We start from the raw sequence: 19,038 nt of genomic DNA, 5'->3' as shown, positions 1-19,038 counted from the left end.
AATTGTTGAATAAAGCCAAATCTTTACATTTACTCAGTTTAATTTTTGTTAAAGAATTTGGTGAAGGCAGCAGGACTAAAGGAGACTTCTGACATCTTTGGGGACAACAAGAAACATAGGTGTGGTACCCGATGAAATATTCGAGTTTACTTTCTTTCTAGCCATTTCTGAGGGTCATCACGGAGTTCTTGTCAGTTCTGAGCTCCGTACTCTTTGCTGAGCTCTTAAGCTAACTGGCTTTCCAGTCCAGTCAGCTTGAGCTGGCACACAGTTCCATCTGAAACCTGAGTCCCTACCTCTTGGCTCAGTCCACAATGTTTGGAATACCCTTCCAGTTCTAGTCTATAGTCTCCACTTACTGGGATTTGGTGGTTTAGTCTTTTCCCCAGTTCCAATCCACAGTCCCCATTTTACTGGAGTCTGCTGGTTTAATCCATGCTAGGAATCAGTGATGGTACGTAAAGCCTTCTCTTGGCCAGTCTACAGTAACATGTTATGGTTGCTGCTGCTATGTTAGGGTGCACGTTTGTCTTATTTTGTATAGATAAGGGCTATAACTAACAGGAATCACATAAAAAAAAAAAGCCACAAAAATTGGTGGTGGGCACTGGCACAATACTTCAGAGCTGTTTCTGTATTCATTACCTAACTCAAAGACTCTGACATCAAGTTGGTCACAGAACAAGTTAGGCTGACTCTAGGTCACCTGCCAAACTCAAGAAAACTTCTGTGCAATGATGTATACCGTACAATTCCCAACCCAGAGGCACATCCCTTTTAGGTATTAGCTCAGCTCTGAGAAACCTAAACTTGGCTTATGGGATCCTTAAACTCTAAACAGTCAAGCATATTTCCTTCCGGCACCTGTGCTTATTTTATGCCTAAGAACTATGGTCCAGAAGACACAAATATTAATAGAAGTGGCAAAATTTTGCGAAGATTTTTTGTGTCCTGAGAACTTGGCTTGGTAACCATCAGATTGGCAGCCCCAAAATATGGCCAGACATAAATGTGGGTTACACCCCATTTGTGACTAGATATGGCTGCACAGAAAAGGCGAGTTAAATTCTAATTGTGGCTAGGGTCCTACCAAACTGCTACCAGTCGTCAGAGGAATTACAACCTAGAATTACAATGGCCATTATGAGAAATGTTCCAATTAGATAAGAGCATTTAACAAGTGCCCTTAAAAGCAAGGGCTTCCAAATCAAACAGAATGGGATACTATTTTAATTGGTATGCAGGAGACTCCAAAAGGCTTCAAAATTCCAAACTAGCTTCATTAAAAGATTTGTTATAAAAGGCTAGTGAAAAATTAAAGATGTAAAAAGTACTTAAAAGCAAAAAAACTGATATAACTCTTACTGTTTTCCTCTATCCTCCTTTATTTGAATATTCATTCTAGTACTCCTCTCAGTTGCCTTTATGGACCATAAACAAAAGTCTGCCAAGTTAATGACCTTTCAGTCATTCCCATACCTGACCTCAAAGGAGGGCTCCTCTCAAATGGGACTCTAAGAGATTTTCTGGCAAAATGCTACATTATTCTCTTAAACAGCCAAAGAAAAACTAACATTAAAAATAAAAAATGTTGCCAAATTCTGGTAAAAAACGGAGCTACAGATGGGATCCTGGAAAAACTGGAAGAAGCTGGCTAAGGATGAACATTCTTATTAGAGTCAGCACTCTGATCTGTCTGTAGTACCCAGTAAAGAAAGGAAAATAAGTTACCTTTTGCACTTTCGTTGGGAATCCCTCCCATATATCCAAGGGGGAGTTATTCAATATGGCAAGAAATGTTTGCTGTTTGTCCCAGATGAAAACTGACAAGACACCTAAAAGAATTTTTAAGTAGCTCTGTGACTGGAAATAGGCTAGATTGAAAGCTGACATACAGAGCCTGTTAAGAATGTTTTTTTAGGGGGCGCCTGGGTGGCGCGGTCGGTTAAGCGTCCGACTTCAGCCAGGTCACGATCTCGCGGTCCGTGAGTTCGAGCCCCGCGGCAGGCTCTGGGCTGATGGCTCGGAGCCTGTTTCCGATTCTGTGTCTCCCTCTCTCTCTGCCCCTCCCCCGTTCATGCTCTGTCTCTCTCTGTCCCAAAAATAAATAAAAAAAACGTTGAAAAAAATTTTTTAAAAAAAAGAATGTTTTTTTAGGCCTCCTCCCCTAAGCTAAAATAAAATTAGGTACCCAGAAGGAAAGGAAAAATCTTTTAAAGTCTTTGTAAAAGTCTTTACTAAAAAAAAAAAAAAAAAAAAGTGTAATTCGACGGGTGGATCAACCTATGATGTCACTCGAATTGCAACCTCATTCTTTGAGGAATTGAAAGCAATTGTCTACATCTTACATATCTTAGCAAAATTAGAAATGCAGCTCTAGAGGCAATTCAATGTTCACCTATTCCTTTTACTAATTCTAAAACCTCCTTGTTTAGCTCCTATATATTTATTTATCTCTTATTTACCAACCTCAGGGGAACCTGAATTCTTCTCCCATGCCTTTAAGGTGTAAATATAGGGGCGCCTGGGTGGCTCAGTAGGTTAAGCATCCGACTTCCGGTCAGGTCATAATCTCAAGGTTTGTGGGCTCAAGTCCTGCATCAGGCTCTGTGCTGACAGCTTGGAACCTGGAGCCTGTCTTGGATTTCATGTCTCCCTCTCTCTCTGCCCTTCCCCCACTCATACTCTATCTCTCTCAAAAACAAACATTAAAAATTCTTTTTCAAAGATGTAAATGTACATACATTTTTAAATAAGAACTGTCTGTTTAAAGACAGTTTTTATTTTTATTTTACTTTGAGAGAGAGACCATGTGGGCAAGTAGGGAAGAGGGCGAGGGAAAGAGAGAATCCCAAGCAGGTTCTGCACTGTTAGCACAAAGCCCCCAATGTAGAGCTTACTTTAAAAAACAAAAACAAAAACAAAACACAGGGGTGCCTGGGTGACTCAGTTGGTTAAGCGTTGGACTTAATTTCAGCTTAGGGCATGATCCCATGGTTGGCGGGTTTGAGCCCAGCATCAGGCTCTGTGCTGACAATGTAGAACATGCTTGGGATTCTCTCCCTCTCTGCCCCTCGCCTGTTAGAGCTCTCTCTCTCAAAAATAAATAAAAACATTAAAAAATTAAAAAAACAAAAACAAAAAACAGCTCTGTTTAACTGGCTTAAAAATAAGTGCTTATGGGGGCGCCTGGGTGGCTCAGTCAGTTAAGTGTCCGACTCGGTTTCAGCTCAGGTCACGATCTCACAGCTTTGTGGGTTCAAGCCCCACATTGGGCTCAGTGCTGGCAGTACAGAGCCTGCTTGGGATTCTCTCTCTCCCTCTCTAGCTGCCCTTCCCCCACTCGTGCTGTCTCTGTCTCTCTCAAAATAAATAAATAAACAAAAAAAATTTTAAAAAGTGCTTATGAAGTACTTGTAAATCTCGGAAATGTAATAGAAGTGAACCCAAGTGTTTTTCAAGTTCACATGATCTAGTTCAATTTTCAGTATAAAAGCTAGTTAAAGTGTGTTGGTTTAATTTAAAGCAGACATGTCCTTAGAGTTATCAGACTAAATACAAACTTTTACTCTGCCTGAGTTTACTAGTCAAATAAGTTCATTTTATCTCTCACAAAATTTGTCAGCTAAAAAAACATCTTGGGGCAATGGCTGGTCTTGTCTAAGGTCTAATGGCTTTTGTGGGTAATCTAAACATAATTGTTAAAAACAATCAAATAGATGTTAAGTAGAAAAAGTTTTAGGTAAATTTTAGTTTCTCCCAAATCTTTTGGTAACCCGAAAACTTAAAATTTTATTAAGTTAGATGATAATTTAAGTTAAATTCATTAAATATCCAGATCATTTCCAAATAAGATAAAATACTGAAACACTAATTACTGAACATAGATTTATCAATTTTTTGGTTTCATTTTACAGAGGAACTAAAGATATTTGGGGAAAGCATGTTTCTAGAAATTATAAAAGTACTTATTTAAAAAAAATTTTTTTATAGAGAGGGAACATGCACACACACACACACATGTGTGCCCAAGTGAGGGAAGGGCAAGGGGCGAAGAAGCAACAGAATTTCAAGCAGGCTCTGCACCCAGTGCAGAGCCCAATGCTGGGTTTGATCTCACAACCATGAGATCATCACCTGAGCCAAAATGAAGAGTCAGAAACTTAACCGACTGAACCACTCACACACCCCTAAAAAGTATTTAAAGTCTGCCAAGCCACAGGATGTTAATGCAAATGACAGTTCACAACTGTTTACTTTTTTATTTTCACTAGAAACTAAGATTTCTAAAGGTTAAAAACTTTAATATGTGTAATTAAGCTGTAAGAAATAATAAGGGAAACCTCTCCATATTCAAGGAAAGTCAGATGTGTGTTTTCAGTTAAAAGTGGACTGGATCCTGAATTCCAGGTTCCCTCAAATATTTGGCTATGACACATCAAGCTAATGTTCCCAGTTTTCTCCCACTCTTCTGATTTGGAATCATTAAAGAATAAAGACTGTCCTTAAATCTCCTTGAAAGGTCCTCCTCACTACCCAGATGATAGGGACATGAACCTTAGATACACATTTCAAAGCTGACAAACTGCACCTGACATCTGGTCCTGCACAAACACTGGGGACCTCTACATCAAATTGACTAGGAAGATTAGCTAACAGCAAGATGCTTCCTCCCAAGACACTGGATCAAGACTTTAACTAAACATGAATACTAAATACTTTAAACATGAAACCCTTTCTTCTTCACTTTTTCTTCACTCTGGCACTGGCCTGGAAAGATAATACTACCACCTCCCAGGCCACTGCTAAGGCCAGTGGAATTTAGAACTTTTTATTTCAGGCTAGGAGAAAACCTAACTGACCCCTGACTATGACGAGCAAACACAATTCTTGTGAATGAATCTATTAACAATACTGCCTGAACAGGAATGGTTTGTGCCCTCACAGGGTTTGTCTTTGTCTGCAGTGGTTATCATTCTCCTTGGGCCTATAAATGCTTAGACAGTTGGTGCAGATTCAGGCAAGGCCTCTTTGGTTACCAAAGTGTGCTCCTTTTGGTCAACTCTTCTGAGTTTACATTGTCAAGTTAGAAAAGACCTACCAGGAGGCTTTCAGGATTCAAGATTCACTATCTTTGGCAGGGCCCTACTTCCATGGTTAGGAGTAAATGTAAATGAGGCTATGATTAGAAACTTTTCCTTAACTCTTGAAAGTATTGTAAAATCTACAATAGCTATCCAACAAAAACCCTTAGACTGTCTGGCCACAGTTGTTTTTGATAACAGAATAGCCCTTGTTCATCTTTTAGCTGAGCAAGGAGGTATCCGTGCTATGGCCACTACTACCTGCTACACCTGGATTAACATTTCTGAGAAAGTGGAAACTTCAGTTACATAAGATCACTGAGCAAACCACTTGGCTTAAAAAGATGAGCTCCTTAGAGTGCCTGGGTAGCTCAATCGGTTGAGTGTCCAACTCTTGATTTCAGCTCAGGTCATAGTGAGTTCGAGCCCCACATTGGCTCTCTGCTGTCAGTGCACAGCCTGCTTCAGATCCTCTGCCCCCGCTCTCTGCCCCTCCCCCGCTTGTTCTCTCTCTCTCAAAAATAAATAAAACATCTAAAAAATTATTTTAAAAAAATTTTAAAAAGGTAACCTCCTTCAACAGGGTCTTTGACTTGACTTACTTGATTTTCATTGGTTTTGGTCTTGGGGATCATAGCTCTGAAGTGCACTCCAAACTTTGGGAAATTATCTTCTTTCTAATAATCATAATAATCTCTCTGCCACATTGTATTCTCTCAAAATACATGCATGTTCCTAGCTACTAGCTACCATGCAAATAATCTCCCTAAGATGAGAATATCAGAAAAGGAACAAAGAGAATGACTGACTTAAAAACTGTTAACCTGCTGGGGGTGCCTGTCTGGCTCAGTTGATAGGATGACTCTTGCTCTCGAGATTATGAGTTCAAGTGTCACATTGGGTGTAGAGATTACTTAAAAATAAATTCTTTAAAAAACAAAACTGTGAGCCTGAAGTTGTGGCCTATTACGGAGACTAAGCAGAAAAGAAAAAAGGTAACAACCTATGAATACCCCAAATAAAAAACGTACAAAATCGGTGAGAACTTCAGAGCTGAGAGTGGAACTAATGTCTTAAATTGTGATCACATCTCTCAGTTAAGCTGAGAGTCTCATCAAAAGGGGTGAATTGTTAAAAAGGAGACAGCAAGTCAAAATGGAGTCCCTTGTGCTAAATTCCGTATCAGGAAACCAAGACTTAATATACAACCTGACTGAAGTTTTGACCCCCCAGGAATGCAACTTTTAACCAGTCAACATAGAATTTCCTAGTCAGCACTAGTAAGATAATCTTCCTGATAGACCCTTCCATTCCCCTTAGGAGGCTGACCTTGCCTAAAACAATGCATTCTTTGCTAATAATTTCCTTTTCTACCCCCTTTCTATCTTTAAGAACCTTTCTTTTTCTAAAGCTCAGCAGAGCTCCTTTCTATTTGCTAAACAGGATGCTGCCCAATTCATGAATTGTTGGATAAAGCTAATTTTATCTTTAAATTTACTCAATTGAGTTTTTGTTATTTAACAACATGTTGAGGCCTTAATAGCCAATTTGATGGTATTTGGAGACAGGACCTTTGGGAGTAATTAGGTCATGGGAGTGGATCTTTATGAATGGATTTAGTGTCTCTACAGAAGAGACGTGAGAATGATCTCTCTCTGTATATCATGTGAAGAACACATAAACCAGGAAGAGGGGGTGCCTGGGTGGTTAAGCAGGTTGAGCATCAGACTCTTGATTTTGGCTCAGGTCATGATCCCAGGGTCATGGAATCAAGCCCCACATCAGGCTCCTCGCTGAGTATGGAGCCTGCTTGGGACTCTCTCTCTCTCCCCCCCTCTACCCATCTCCCCTGCTCGCTCGCTCTCTCTCTCTCTCTCACAAATAAAAAAATAAATAAATAAAGTAAAAAATAAAATAAAAATAATTTTTTTAAGATGAGTCCAAAAAAAAAAAAAAAAAAAAAAAAAGGAAGAGGGCCCTCACCAAACTCTGAATCTGCCTGCACCTTAATCATGCACCTACCAGACTCCAGAACTATGACAAATAAATGTTTGTTGTCTAAGCCACTCATTCTCTGGTATTTTGCTGTAACAGCCCAAACTAACAAAGAGAATTTTGCAGCCTCTATCCTACCAAGAAAGCTCTCTGAAGGAAAAAAAAATATGTTATCTAAAATGATACCAATGTGGCAGGTGGGGGGGAGAAGGGTGCATGAAGTAACTGGACAAAAGCAAGGAAATAACTAGGAAGATTTGAAAAATAACAGTAACAAGTGAGAGGCCAAGATGGCTAACTAATATTTAAAAGAATTTTTTTTAATGTATATTTTTGAGACAGAGAGAGGGAGGGAGAGAGAGAGAGGGAAACACAGGATCTGAAGCAGGCTCCAGGCTCTGAGCTGTCAACATAGAGCCTGACATGGGGCTCAAACTCACGAACCATGAGATCATGACCTGAGCCGAAGTCAGACACTTAATTGAATGAGCCACCCAGGTGCTCCATGGCCAACTAATATTTAAGATTTAAGATCAACGGAACAATTCATAAATTAACTAAAGGGAACTTCATTCAATCAAAAAACATTTAGTACCTATATTAGGCATTAGAAATATAAAAATGAGGGGGGTGGCTGGGTGGTTCAGTTGGTTGAGCATCAGACTCTTGATTTTGGCTCAGGTCGTAATTTCATGGTTCATGAGTTCAAGCCCCATGTCAAGCTCTGTGCGTTGACAGTGTGGAGCCTGCTTGGGATTCTCTCTCTGCCACTCCCCCTCTCTCTCAAAATAAATAAACTTTAAAAAAAAAAGAAATAGAAAAATGAGCAAAATCTGATACAGTTCTTCCCTAACAGTGTTCACATTCTAATATCAAGACAGATAATTACCTAAATATTTTTAAAATTATAAATACAAACTTGTAAATGCTATAAAAGATAAATGGACCAAGGGGTACTGAGATGGCTCAGTTGGTTAAGTGTCCAACTCTTGATTTCAGCTCAGGTCATGATGTCATGGTTTCATGAGTTCAAGCCCCATGTTGGACTCTGTACTGATGGTGCAGAGCCTGCTTGGGATCTTCCCTCTCTCTCTGCCCCTCTCCCACTCTCACTCATGCTCTGTCTCTCTCAAAATAAATAAACTTGGGGCGCCTGGGTGGCGCAGTCGGTTAAGCGTCCGACTTCAGCCAGGTCACGATCTCGCGGTCCGTGAGTTTGAGCCCCGCGTCAGGCTCTGGGCTGATGGCTCAGAGCCTGGAGCCTGTTTCCGATTCTGTGTCTCCCTCTCTCTCTGCCCCTCCCCCATTCATGCTCTGTCTCTCTCTGTCTCAAAAATAAATAAACGTTGAAAAAAAATTAAAAAAAAAAAAACTTAAAAAAAAAAAAGATAAATGGACCAAAAGACTGAAAACACAAACCACAAAATGAGAGAAACTATTTGCCTATCACATATCTGATAAGAGTTTAATATCCAGAATATATGAAGAATCCCTCTAACACAAGAAAAAAACCCACAATTTTTACATGGGCAAAAGACTTGAATAGACATTTCTCTAAAGATATATAAATGACCCATAAGCATATGAAAAAATGTTCAATGCCATTAATCATTAGGGAAATATAAATCAAAATCATGAGATACCACTTCACACCTATTAGGATGACTATCATAAAAAGATAAGGGGCGCCTCAGTGGCTCAGTCGGTTGTGTCAGACTCTTGATTTTGGCTCACAGTTCCTGAGTTTGAGCCCCACATGGGGCCCCGGGCTCACAACACGGAGCCTGCTTGAAATCCTCTCTTTCCCTCTATCTCTGCCCCTCCCCTACTAATGCCCACGTGCTCTTTCTCAAAATAAACAAATAAACAAAAAAAGTCATGTGAAGAAATTAGAAAGAACCCTTTTGTATTGCCCATGGGAACATAAAATGGTATAGCCTCTCTAGAAAACAGTTTGGTGGTTCCTCAAAAGTTAAACATAGAATTATCAATGGCCCACCAATTCCACTTCTAGGTATATACCCTAAAGATTTGAAAATGGACTCAAACAGATAGTTGTATGCTAAATATGCATCACAGCATTATTCATGATAGCCAAAAAGTGGAAACAACCCACAAGTCCATCAACTGATAAATGGACAAACAAAATGTGGTATATGCACACAATGAAATAATATTCAGCCATAAAAAAGAATGGAGTTCTGATATACCATGAAACATTATGCTAAGTGAAATAAGTCAGACACAAAAGGACAAATATTGTAGGATTCTACTTACATGAAATATCTAGAATAAGAAAATTCATACAGAAAGTAGAATGGTAATTTCAAGGGGCTGGGGAAGGGATTGGAGAGTCATTGCTTAACAAGTACAGAGTTTCTGTTTGGGATGATAGAAAAGTTTTGGAAATACATAGTGGTGATAATTGTACAACACTGTGAGGGTAATTAATGCAACTGAACTATAAACTTGAAAGAATGGTTAAAATGGCAAAAGTTGTTATATTTGTTTTACTAAAATTTAAAAAAGAAAAAAACATTCTAGTTGTCCAGGACTAGAGTGAGGGCTTGAGGAGAAATGAGGACTGATTGCTAAATGGTACTGGCCTTCTTCTGGGGTAAAGATAATGTTCTAAAATTGACTATGGTGATGGTCACATAACTTCATGGATATACTAAAAGCCACTGCATTTTACTTACACTTTAACTGTTGCATTGTACGGTGTGTGAATTACGTCTCAATAAAGTTGTTATTCAAAAAAAAAAAAAAAGGCACCTAAATGGTGCCTAGACAGCACACACAGGTTCTAAACTTATCTAATCAGGGAAGAATTTATCAAGAAGCTAACTTTAGGGGGCGCTTGGGTGGCTCAGTTGGTTAAGCGTCCGACCCCTGGTTTAGGCTCAGATCATGATCTCAGGGTTTATGAGTTCGAGCCCCACATACAGAGCCTGTTTGGGATTCTCCCTCCCTCGCTCCTCTCTCTGCCCCTCCCGTGCACGCTCTCTCTCTCAAAATAAATAAATAAATTAAAAAAAAAAAGTTAACTTTGAGTTTAAAATGGAAGGATGCACTGGAATACAATAGGGCAAGAAAGAAGGTGTGAGGACAGAGGTCCAGAAGGCATTCCAGACACAGAGGGAAAAGCTGGGTAAAGACCCTGGAGTAAGAGTATGACATAGTGGAAGAACTCAAAGAAAGTCACAATGTGCTGGCATCCAGAGAGCAAGAGTAGCCTGAAATGAGACCAGAGAGGTCAAGAGATGGGCCACACACAGTGCTTTAGGCCATGGTCAAGATTAAGTCTTCATCCAAATAGCAATGTGAAGCCCATAAAAGGTTTTATGCTGATATGTTTCGAAAAGATCATCTCAGCTGCATTACGGAAAACAGGAGGGAAGCTAATCAACATAGGAAGCCTAGTCAAAATGCTCTTTGAATAGGTCAGAGATAATGGTGTCCTTTCTAGAATTATCTAGGTTTGATGACAGCATATTAAGTTATTGGAGGGAAGACAAATTATTCCGTAAGTGATGTAAGGCACAGCTGGCTCCCTACCCTCATTCCTTACACTAAAACAAATTCTAGACGCGTTAGTGATTTGATGTTTTAAAATAAGGCCACACATAGAAACAATCAACTAGAGCAATGGATTAGAATAGAATGCCCACATTGGGGCACCTGGGTGGCTCAGTTGGTTAAGCATCCAACTTCGGCTCAGGTCATGATCTCACGGTTCTTGGGTTCAAGCCCTGCATCAGGCTCTGTGCTGCCGGCTCAGAGCCTAGAGCTTGCTTCGAATTCTGTCTCCCTCTCTCTTTGCCCCTCTCCTGCTTGCATGCACGTGCACACTCTCTCTCAAAAATAAACATTAAAAAAAAAAAGAATGCCCACAAACTGACCCATGATTTTTGAGGGGGATTTATAAAGGTACCACTTTCAACAATCAACTATTAATAAGTGCTAAGATAACTTTTTTTTAAATTTTAGTATGATGCATACATAAAAGAGTGGAAAAATATACATCCAACTTAAAAAGTGATTAGCTGTAGGGAAAAGAATATAATTTTAAGGACAGACTTTCATTTTGTCAATTTTTAAACATTTCTTACAATGAATGTGTACCCATATATTAAGACTTTCAAAATATAGAAAAAGTTTAACTTTTAAAAGTCACAAATTTTTCAGGGGCGCCTGGGTGGCGCAGTCGGTTGAGCGTCCGACTTCAGCCAGGTCACGATCTCGCGGTCCGTGAGTTTGAGCCCCGCGTCAGGCTCTGGGGCTGATGGCTCAGAGCCTGGAGCCTGTTTCCGATTCTGTGTCTCCCTCTCTCTCTGCCTCTCCCCCGTTCATGCTCTGTCTCTCTCTGTCCCAAAAATAAATAAACGTTGAAAAAAAAAAAAAAATTAAAAGTCACAAATTTTTAACTACAAGAAGACAAGTGGGATATATGCAGAACATAAATCCAAGAAACTATAAAGGAATAATACTTTTGTGACAGCCAAAAATTATAAAAATTTTTATCAACCAAAAATATACTGTAAAATAAAAAGACAAAGAACTTGGAAAAATACTTGCAACACATATTAGGTTAGTTTCCTTAATTTACAGGAAACTCTGAAAAGTCAATGCAGAAATGGCAACCTAACAAAAAAAATGAGCAAAGGTCACATTCACAGGAAAATACAGAGGCAATGAACAAAAAACAAAAGAGGTACAAATCAAAGTATCACTTTCATCTATCAGAAGATTGGTAAAAATTAATTTATCTAGTTAACTTGGATATCCATATCCAAATAAACACGCAATGTTGTTGTATAAGGATGTTCATTGTTTATAAGAGCAAAAAGTGATAAAGCAAAGTGTATATCCTTCATCCCTGTGGTTCTGATTAAATAAATGATAGTATGAGTACACAAAACCCTACACAGCTGTTGAAAAGAATGTGGCGGATTTCTTTATAATGATTTGGGGAAATATCCAAGATAGACTGAGGTGAAATCAAGTTGCACAACAGTCAGGGCAAACCTACTTCCCATCTAGTATCTTCTTAGATCTGTTTGCCTGGGCTAAGCAGGAGTTGGGGGTTGGAAGGGGAAGAAGAGTTGCCAACCACCTAAGCTGGAGAGACTAACTCTCCAGAAGGTAGGAAATACCAAATACAAACTCTGACTACCTCACAGGTTTGTCTGACCCCAACTTTAAAAAAAAAGGGGCACCTGGGTGGCTCAGCTGGTTAAGTGGCCAACTTTGGCCTCAGGTCATGATCTCACGGTTCGTGGATTCAAGCCCCGCGTCGGGCTCTGGGCTGACAGCTCAGAACCTGGAGCCTGCTTTGAATTCTGTGTCTCCCTCTCTCTCTCTGCCCCTCCCCTACTCATACTGTCTCTCAAAAATAAATAAACATTAAAAAATATTAAAAAAAAAAAAGATTAGCCTTCATGTCAGAGAACGGACTATACATATCTAACACAGAAAACCTGAAAGTAAATATATCCTACCCTTACAGATAAAATTCACCCTTGAAAGCCTGTTTCTCACTTCTTTGCAAATTGTCCGTAGGGATAAAAGGGCTCAGACTGTACTGGTGTAGACATAAGCAAACACCGGTCCACTTATAATACTGGTCCTTCCTTCCTATCTGTGCCTCCCCAGGCCAATAAAATGCCATTTGAAATTAAAAGATACTATAAGTTTTTAAATATGAAATTCAAATACTAAAATGCCTAATACCTACCGAGTTCTGCAGCCTCTGAACACCGAAATGCTAACAAATTGTCTTTTATAAAGGGAGACCTGTTCCTATCATCATCCATAAAAATTGTAAAACACAGCTAGTTTCAAGTCTCCTTTTAATTCATTTGATTGGCAAAATTAGATTCCACCAATATCACCATCACCTCCACCTGCAAAAAGTCCACAGCTTCTTGAGGGCAGGAACCTATTTTAGTCATCACTCTGTCTCCAAACAACTCCTTTGCTGCTTAAGCCACAGCCATTAATAAATATTTGTTGAAATTTCTGAAGTTTATTTTCTCTGTATCTATATGCCAGGAGCATGTAAATCACCTAGAATTTTAAAGTATATGTCAGTATTAACTAGTTCCAGTAAAATGAGAAAACGCACTTATAAACAGGACATTCTTCAATAGCGCTATGCTTCTGTGGAACTTTCCTCACATAAACTTTAGCTGTTTTAAGTACTATTCAGTTTTCAGTTAGTAGTTTCCACTTAAAATTATTTGTTTTTTGAAAACAGAATGGAAACAGTTCTCTTTTGGCTAGGACCTCAGAACAAGCATCAGTGCACACAAGCAGCTAAGCACTAGAACAAAAAAACTTAACCAATCCTACCTCACATTTAAATCTCATGTGTCCAGGGACGCTGGGTGGCTCAGTCAGTCAAGCATCTGACCTCAACTCAGGTCCGTGGGTTTAAGCCCTGCATTAGGCTCTGTGCTAACAGCTCGAAGCCTGGAGCCGGCTTCAGGTTCTGTGTCTCCCTCTCTCTCTGCCCCTCCTCCACTCACACTCTGTCTCTTTCTCTCTCTCTCTCAGAAAAATAAACATTAAAATATAATAGTAATAAAATAAATCTCATGTGTCCAGAGACATTAAGAAGTTGCTCTATCAGGGGCACCTGCGTGGCCCAGTCGGTTAAGCGGCTCTCAAAATAAACATACATTAAAAAAAAAAAAAGCAACCTATAAACTGTTGGTTAATTTATGCCCACAGTCAGATTGCTATCGCAAGTATTAACTGTAAAAGGAAGATTCTAATATATAAAATGCTTATTAAAAATTTCAAGGGGCGCTTGGGTGGCGCAGTCGGTTAGGCGTCCGACTTCAGCCAGGTCACGATCTCGCGGTCCGGGAGTTCGAGCCCCGCGTCAGGCTCTGGGCTGATGGCTCAGAGCCTGGAGCCTGCTTCCGATTCTGTGTCTCCTTCTCTCTCTGCCCCTCCCCCGTTCATGCTCTGTCTCTCTCTGTCTCAAAAATAAATAAACGTTAAAAAAAAAATTTTTTTTTAAATAAAAAAAAAAATTTCAAAATATGAAAAAGTAGAATTGTGTAGGAACTCTCCAGAAGCTGTCACCCAACTTCAGTAGTTATCAACCAATGGCCTGTTTCATTTCATCTATTGTATCTATGCCCATGTGTAATTCCTCCCCTCCTCCCCTGGATTATTTTGAATTTTTTCAGTGTATTGTTCATATTTTCATGACTTTGACATTTTATGACCAATTGCAATAAAGCTGGTTGTTTGTAAGAGTCAAGCTCATGATTTTGGTATTCTTTTTTTTTTTTCAACGTTTATTTATTTTTGGGACAGAGAGAGACAGAGCATGAACGGGGGAGGGGCAGAGAGAGAGGGAGACACAGAATCGGAAACAGGCTCCAGGCTCCGAGCCATCAGCCCAGAGCCTGACGCGGGGCTCGAACTCACGGACCGCGAGATCGTGACCTGGCTGAAGTCGGACGCTTAACCGACTGCGCCACCCAGGCGCCCCATGATTTTGGTATTCTTTAGCACTGTTCTCACATTAGGATATATATTGAGGAGGTGAACAACTCTGAAACAAGGACACCAAAAGAATTGTTTTAATACCCTTAGGTATTTGTAAAATACCTTTCTGTACCTTGACATAAATTCTAGGTATTTGTAAAACACCCTGAAATAAGTTCTAACATACCAAGATTCTGATTCAGTAACCCAGTTCTGTCTTGCCCACAATAGAGCAACTTTTTTAAAGTTTATTTTTATTTATTTTGAGAGTGAGACAGAGAGCAAGTAGGGGAGGAGCAGAGAGATAGGGAGAGAGAATCCCAAGCAGGCTCTGCAATGTCAGTGCAGGGCCCACACGAGGCTTAATACTACAAACCGTGAGTTCATAACCTGAGCTGTAATCAAGAGTCAGATGCCTAACCGACTGAGTCACCAGCAGCCCCTAAAGGTTGCTTTTTACGCCTTAAAAGGGCAAAACAAATGCACACATCTAAAGCTCTCAAACTATCCTCTCTTAAACAACTCCTACCATAGAAAAGAAGTGAACTAACACACTCTGAATGTTGGGAGGGTAAATGCTCTGATCTGGGTCATTTCCTCCTTCCACTGCAAATAACAAACCTTTCCCAGTAGAGTTCAGCTGCAATATGTCAGTTGAGTCATCCTGTTTCTATATGCTGAGGGAATTTTCCAGTGCTGTTAACCGGTTTATAATCTGCTATTAGAACCTTAAACACTCCAGCTCATGCTGGGTGGGTTTAATTTACCTTATTTCACCTCTGGGGAGTCAAATTTAATTGCCAGCTTATAACTCTGGAAAAGGTAAAAAAGTAGATATTGTAGTTTCACTACACTAATTCTCTAGAATTATGCCATGGAATTACATGCTTATACACAGGATTGATTCCTTGGGAAATAAACTTCTTAAAAGTGGTTCCTAATGAGGCTAAACACTCTTAGTAGCAAATCATAGAACAGCAAAGTTATTAGTGTTAGATTTTTAGCAGATCACCTGGTATCAGTAATATCCCCAGAAGTACACAGAGTAAAATGAAAAATGTCAACTTTCCCATTCCTCCCCAACTCTCCTCCTTTCCCCAGAGGTACCACAGTTAACAGTCCAGTGTGAATACTTGCAGGTCTTTTCACATGTATTTACACCCTTATAAATATGTATATACATATATCATTTTGGTAGATCTTATAGATCACCTCACACATGTTCTGCAATTTACTTTTTTGTAGCATAAAAAGCCTTCACACCTTTCATTACATAAAACTCTACTTCATACTTTTTAATGGCTACATAAGACTCCAAAAACATGAACATACAATTTTAGCATTCCTTTAGTAGAGATTAGTTAGGGACTTTCCAATTTTTTTTTAATGTTTATTTATTTTTGAGAGTGCGTGCAATGGGGGCCAGAGAGAGGGGGACAGAGCATCCAAAGTGGGCTCTGCACTGATAGCAGCAAGCCCAATGTGGGGACTGAACTCACGAATGGTGAAATCATGACCTGAGCCGAAGTTGGGAAGCTCAACCAACTGAGCCACCCAGATGCCCCCCAATGTTTAAGTAATCTCTACCCCCAATGTGGGACTCGAACGCATGACCCTGAGATCAGGAGTCACATGCTCAATGGACTGGGCCAGCCAGGCTATCCATGGACTAATTTTTTTGTTAATATTGCAACAAACATCTTTATGCCCATATTTTTGTGGGGCTGAATACAAAACAAATTAAATCTCTGGGTCTAAGGACATTTACAAAAAGCCTTTGCAAATTTTAATTCTATCAACAGCACACAGCACATGTTACTAATTGTATAACATAGTAATTATATACAGTATTATTATCACTGATAGTACAATAACATGGATATGCTCAACTATATATGGATATACTAAAAAAAATGTCAGGCCCCCAAAATATATATCATTGTTTTTAATTTCCTAATTCCAATAAGGCTGCATATCTTTTCATATTGGCATTTATATTTCTTCTTCAAACATTTTGTCTTATTGATTTTAGCAGTTTATATTATTGAATATTTATCAACTGCCATATCAGAGTAAGATTGAGAACTTTTTATAGGTTATTCGCTTCTCTTCCTTCTAGGTGGCTCCAGAGCCAGATTCATAAGTTTCTATTTTTACATATTTTTCTTTTTAATTTTTTTAATGTTTATTTTTCAGAGAGAGAGACAGAGTGCTAGCGGGGGAGGGGCAGAGAGAGAGAGGGAGACACAAAATCCGAAGCAGGCTTCAGGCTCCAAGCTGTCAACACAGAGCCCCATGAGGGGGTTCAAACTCCTGAACCTGGAGATCACGACCTGAGATGAAGGCGCCCTATATATTTTTCTATTTAAACATTTATCGGGGTGCCTGGGTGGCTTGGTCGGTTAAGCGTCGGACTTCGGCTCAGGTCATGATCTCACGGTCCGTGAGTTCGAGCCCCGCGTCGGGCTCTGTGCTGACGGCTCAGAGCCTGGAGCCTGTTTCAGATTCTGTCTCTGCCCCTCCCTTGTTCATGCTCTCTCTCTGTCTCAAAAATAAATAAACATTAAAAAAAATTTTTTTAAACATTTATCTATTTCTCAGACTATTAGCTAAAGAGTTAATACACTTACAAACCATAGAAAACAGATCTAAAATCCTAAGACAGCAATGGAAAATAACATCCAGGAACACCTGGGTGGTTCATTTGCCTAAGCTTTCTACTGATTTTGGCTAGGTTATGATCTCATGAATCATGGGGTCAAGCCCTGCATCAGGCTCCATGCTGACACTGCAAAGCCTGCTTGGGATTCTCTCTCCCTCTCTGATCCTCCCCTACCCTCTCTCTTAAAATAAACTTTAAAAAAAAAAGAAGAAGAAAAGAACATCCAATGACCATATGAAATAATATTTGCAAGTATTTACATTTTCTTTAAATGTTTTAACTAACACGTTGACATGCTGACATGTTACATGACATTGTTACAAGAGTAACAACGAACCCTAGATTTTTTTGATAATTTTACTTAAATTTACTTAAATTTTGATAATTTTATTTAAATTACTTAAATTTTCTTTTATTTTGGAGCTATTTTTTGTTGCCATAGAGGTCAAAGATTCACGTGAAAAAAAAATTGTCTTCCAAGCCATTAAAGATTTCAGGAAGAAAGCATTTCTATGTTAGTATGCATATGTGAGTTTTCATTTTCTGTAAGTGGTTCCTCTTACAGAAGAAAATATTTGGTTTGGTGAGATCCTTTTAAGACACTATTATATTCTAAATTCTTTTAAGAGAGAATATTTTACAAATACCTGGGAGTAACAAAAATTCCCAAATGTAGCAAATGTTAACATAGGTTTCCAGGTGATAAAAGTCGCTTTCAAATGGGTTAGCAATTTTTATAATACATTGCAAAATAGTAAATATTTTAAAAGTACTTTTAACACAAAATGCTTGGAAGATTCACTCATGAATTTTTAAAGGATATAATCCAATCATATCCTAGATTAACCTATAATAGTTCTCACATTAATTTGGAATGGAATTACCATTACATGAACTTTACCTATAAATGGCCTTAAATTGTTTACTTCTTAACCAATGGATAGCAAATTTCCTACCAATAGGTAAAATGTAAGAGAAACAAGAGAAAAAATTTTTAAATACAACAAGACTAAGAAAGAGGATATGGTCATGAAAACTGAATAAAAGACAAAACCCTGAAGATCATTAAAATTAAGGGCTAGGGGCGCCTGGGTGGCTCAGTGATTAAGTGTCTGACTTCAGCTCAGGTCATGATCTCATGGCTCATGAGTTTGAGCCCCACATAGGGCTCTGAGCTGTGAGCTCAGAGCCTGAAGCCTGCTTCAGATTCTGTCTCCCTCCCTGCCCCTCCTCTGCTCACACTCTGTCTCTCTCTCTCTCTCTCTCTCTCAAAAATAAACATAAATAAATATAAATATATAAATATTAATGGCTAGTAAGCAAAATGGTAAATAAATCTCTTACATCTCTAAAAGACAAAGAGTTAAAATAGTCAAGAGAGGCTCTAAAAATTTTTTGAAATAGGTAAAGCCAAAGGGAAAAGATAATTCCCATAAGAGTCATAGTTAATTAACAAACATAAAAAAAAAAAAGTCACCCTGGGGCACCTGGCTGGCTCGGTGGTAGAGCCTGGGACTCTTGATCTTGAATTTGAACCCCAAATTGGGAGGTAATTTACTTTAAAAAAAACCTCGGGGTGCCTGGGTGGCTCAGTCGGTTAAGCGGCCGACTTTGGCTCAGGTCATGATCTCGTGGTCCGCGAGTTCGAGCCCCGCGTCGGGCTCTGTGCTGACAGCTCAGAGCCTGGAGCCTGTTTCAGATTCTGTGTCTCCCTCTCTCTGACACTCCCCCGTTCATGCTCTGTCTCTGTCTCAAAAATAAATAAACGTTAAAAAAAAAAATTAAAAAAAA

At 39.2% G+C, this 19,038-nt stretch overlaps 1 protein-coding gene across 8 annotated transcripts in view; it reads right to left on the bottom strand.

Annotated features, from left to right (window-relative positions):
* Positions 1 to 19,038, bottom strand: part of SMIM14 (small integral membrane protein 14) — a 127,138-nt gene that overhangs the window by 44,887 nt on the left and 63,213 nt on the right. The window contains exon 1 of one of the 8 annotated variants that reach the window (XM_030314005.2): positions 1,732 to 1,928. The exons of the other annotated variants lie outside the window; for them this stretch is intronic. Within the exon in view, the coding sequence (XP_030169865.1) occupies positions 1,732 to 1,762 (31 nt within the window). The 5' untranslated portion in view covers positions 1,763 to 1,928. Of the gene's footprint in view, positions 1 to 1,731; positions 1,929 to 19,038 lie in introns of those variants that run through there. 8 annotated transcript variants of the gene reach the window in all.

Source organism: Lynx canadensis, chromosome B1, assembly GCF_007474595.2.
Source record: "Lynx canadensis isolate LIC74 chromosome B1, mLynCan4.pri.v2, whole genome shotgun sequence".
Classification (NCBI taxonomy): domain Eukaryota; kingdom Metazoa; phylum Chordata; class Mammalia; order Carnivora; family Felidae; genus Lynx; species Lynx canadensis.
This window is presented reverse-complemented; position numbering and strand designations above follow the sequence as displayed.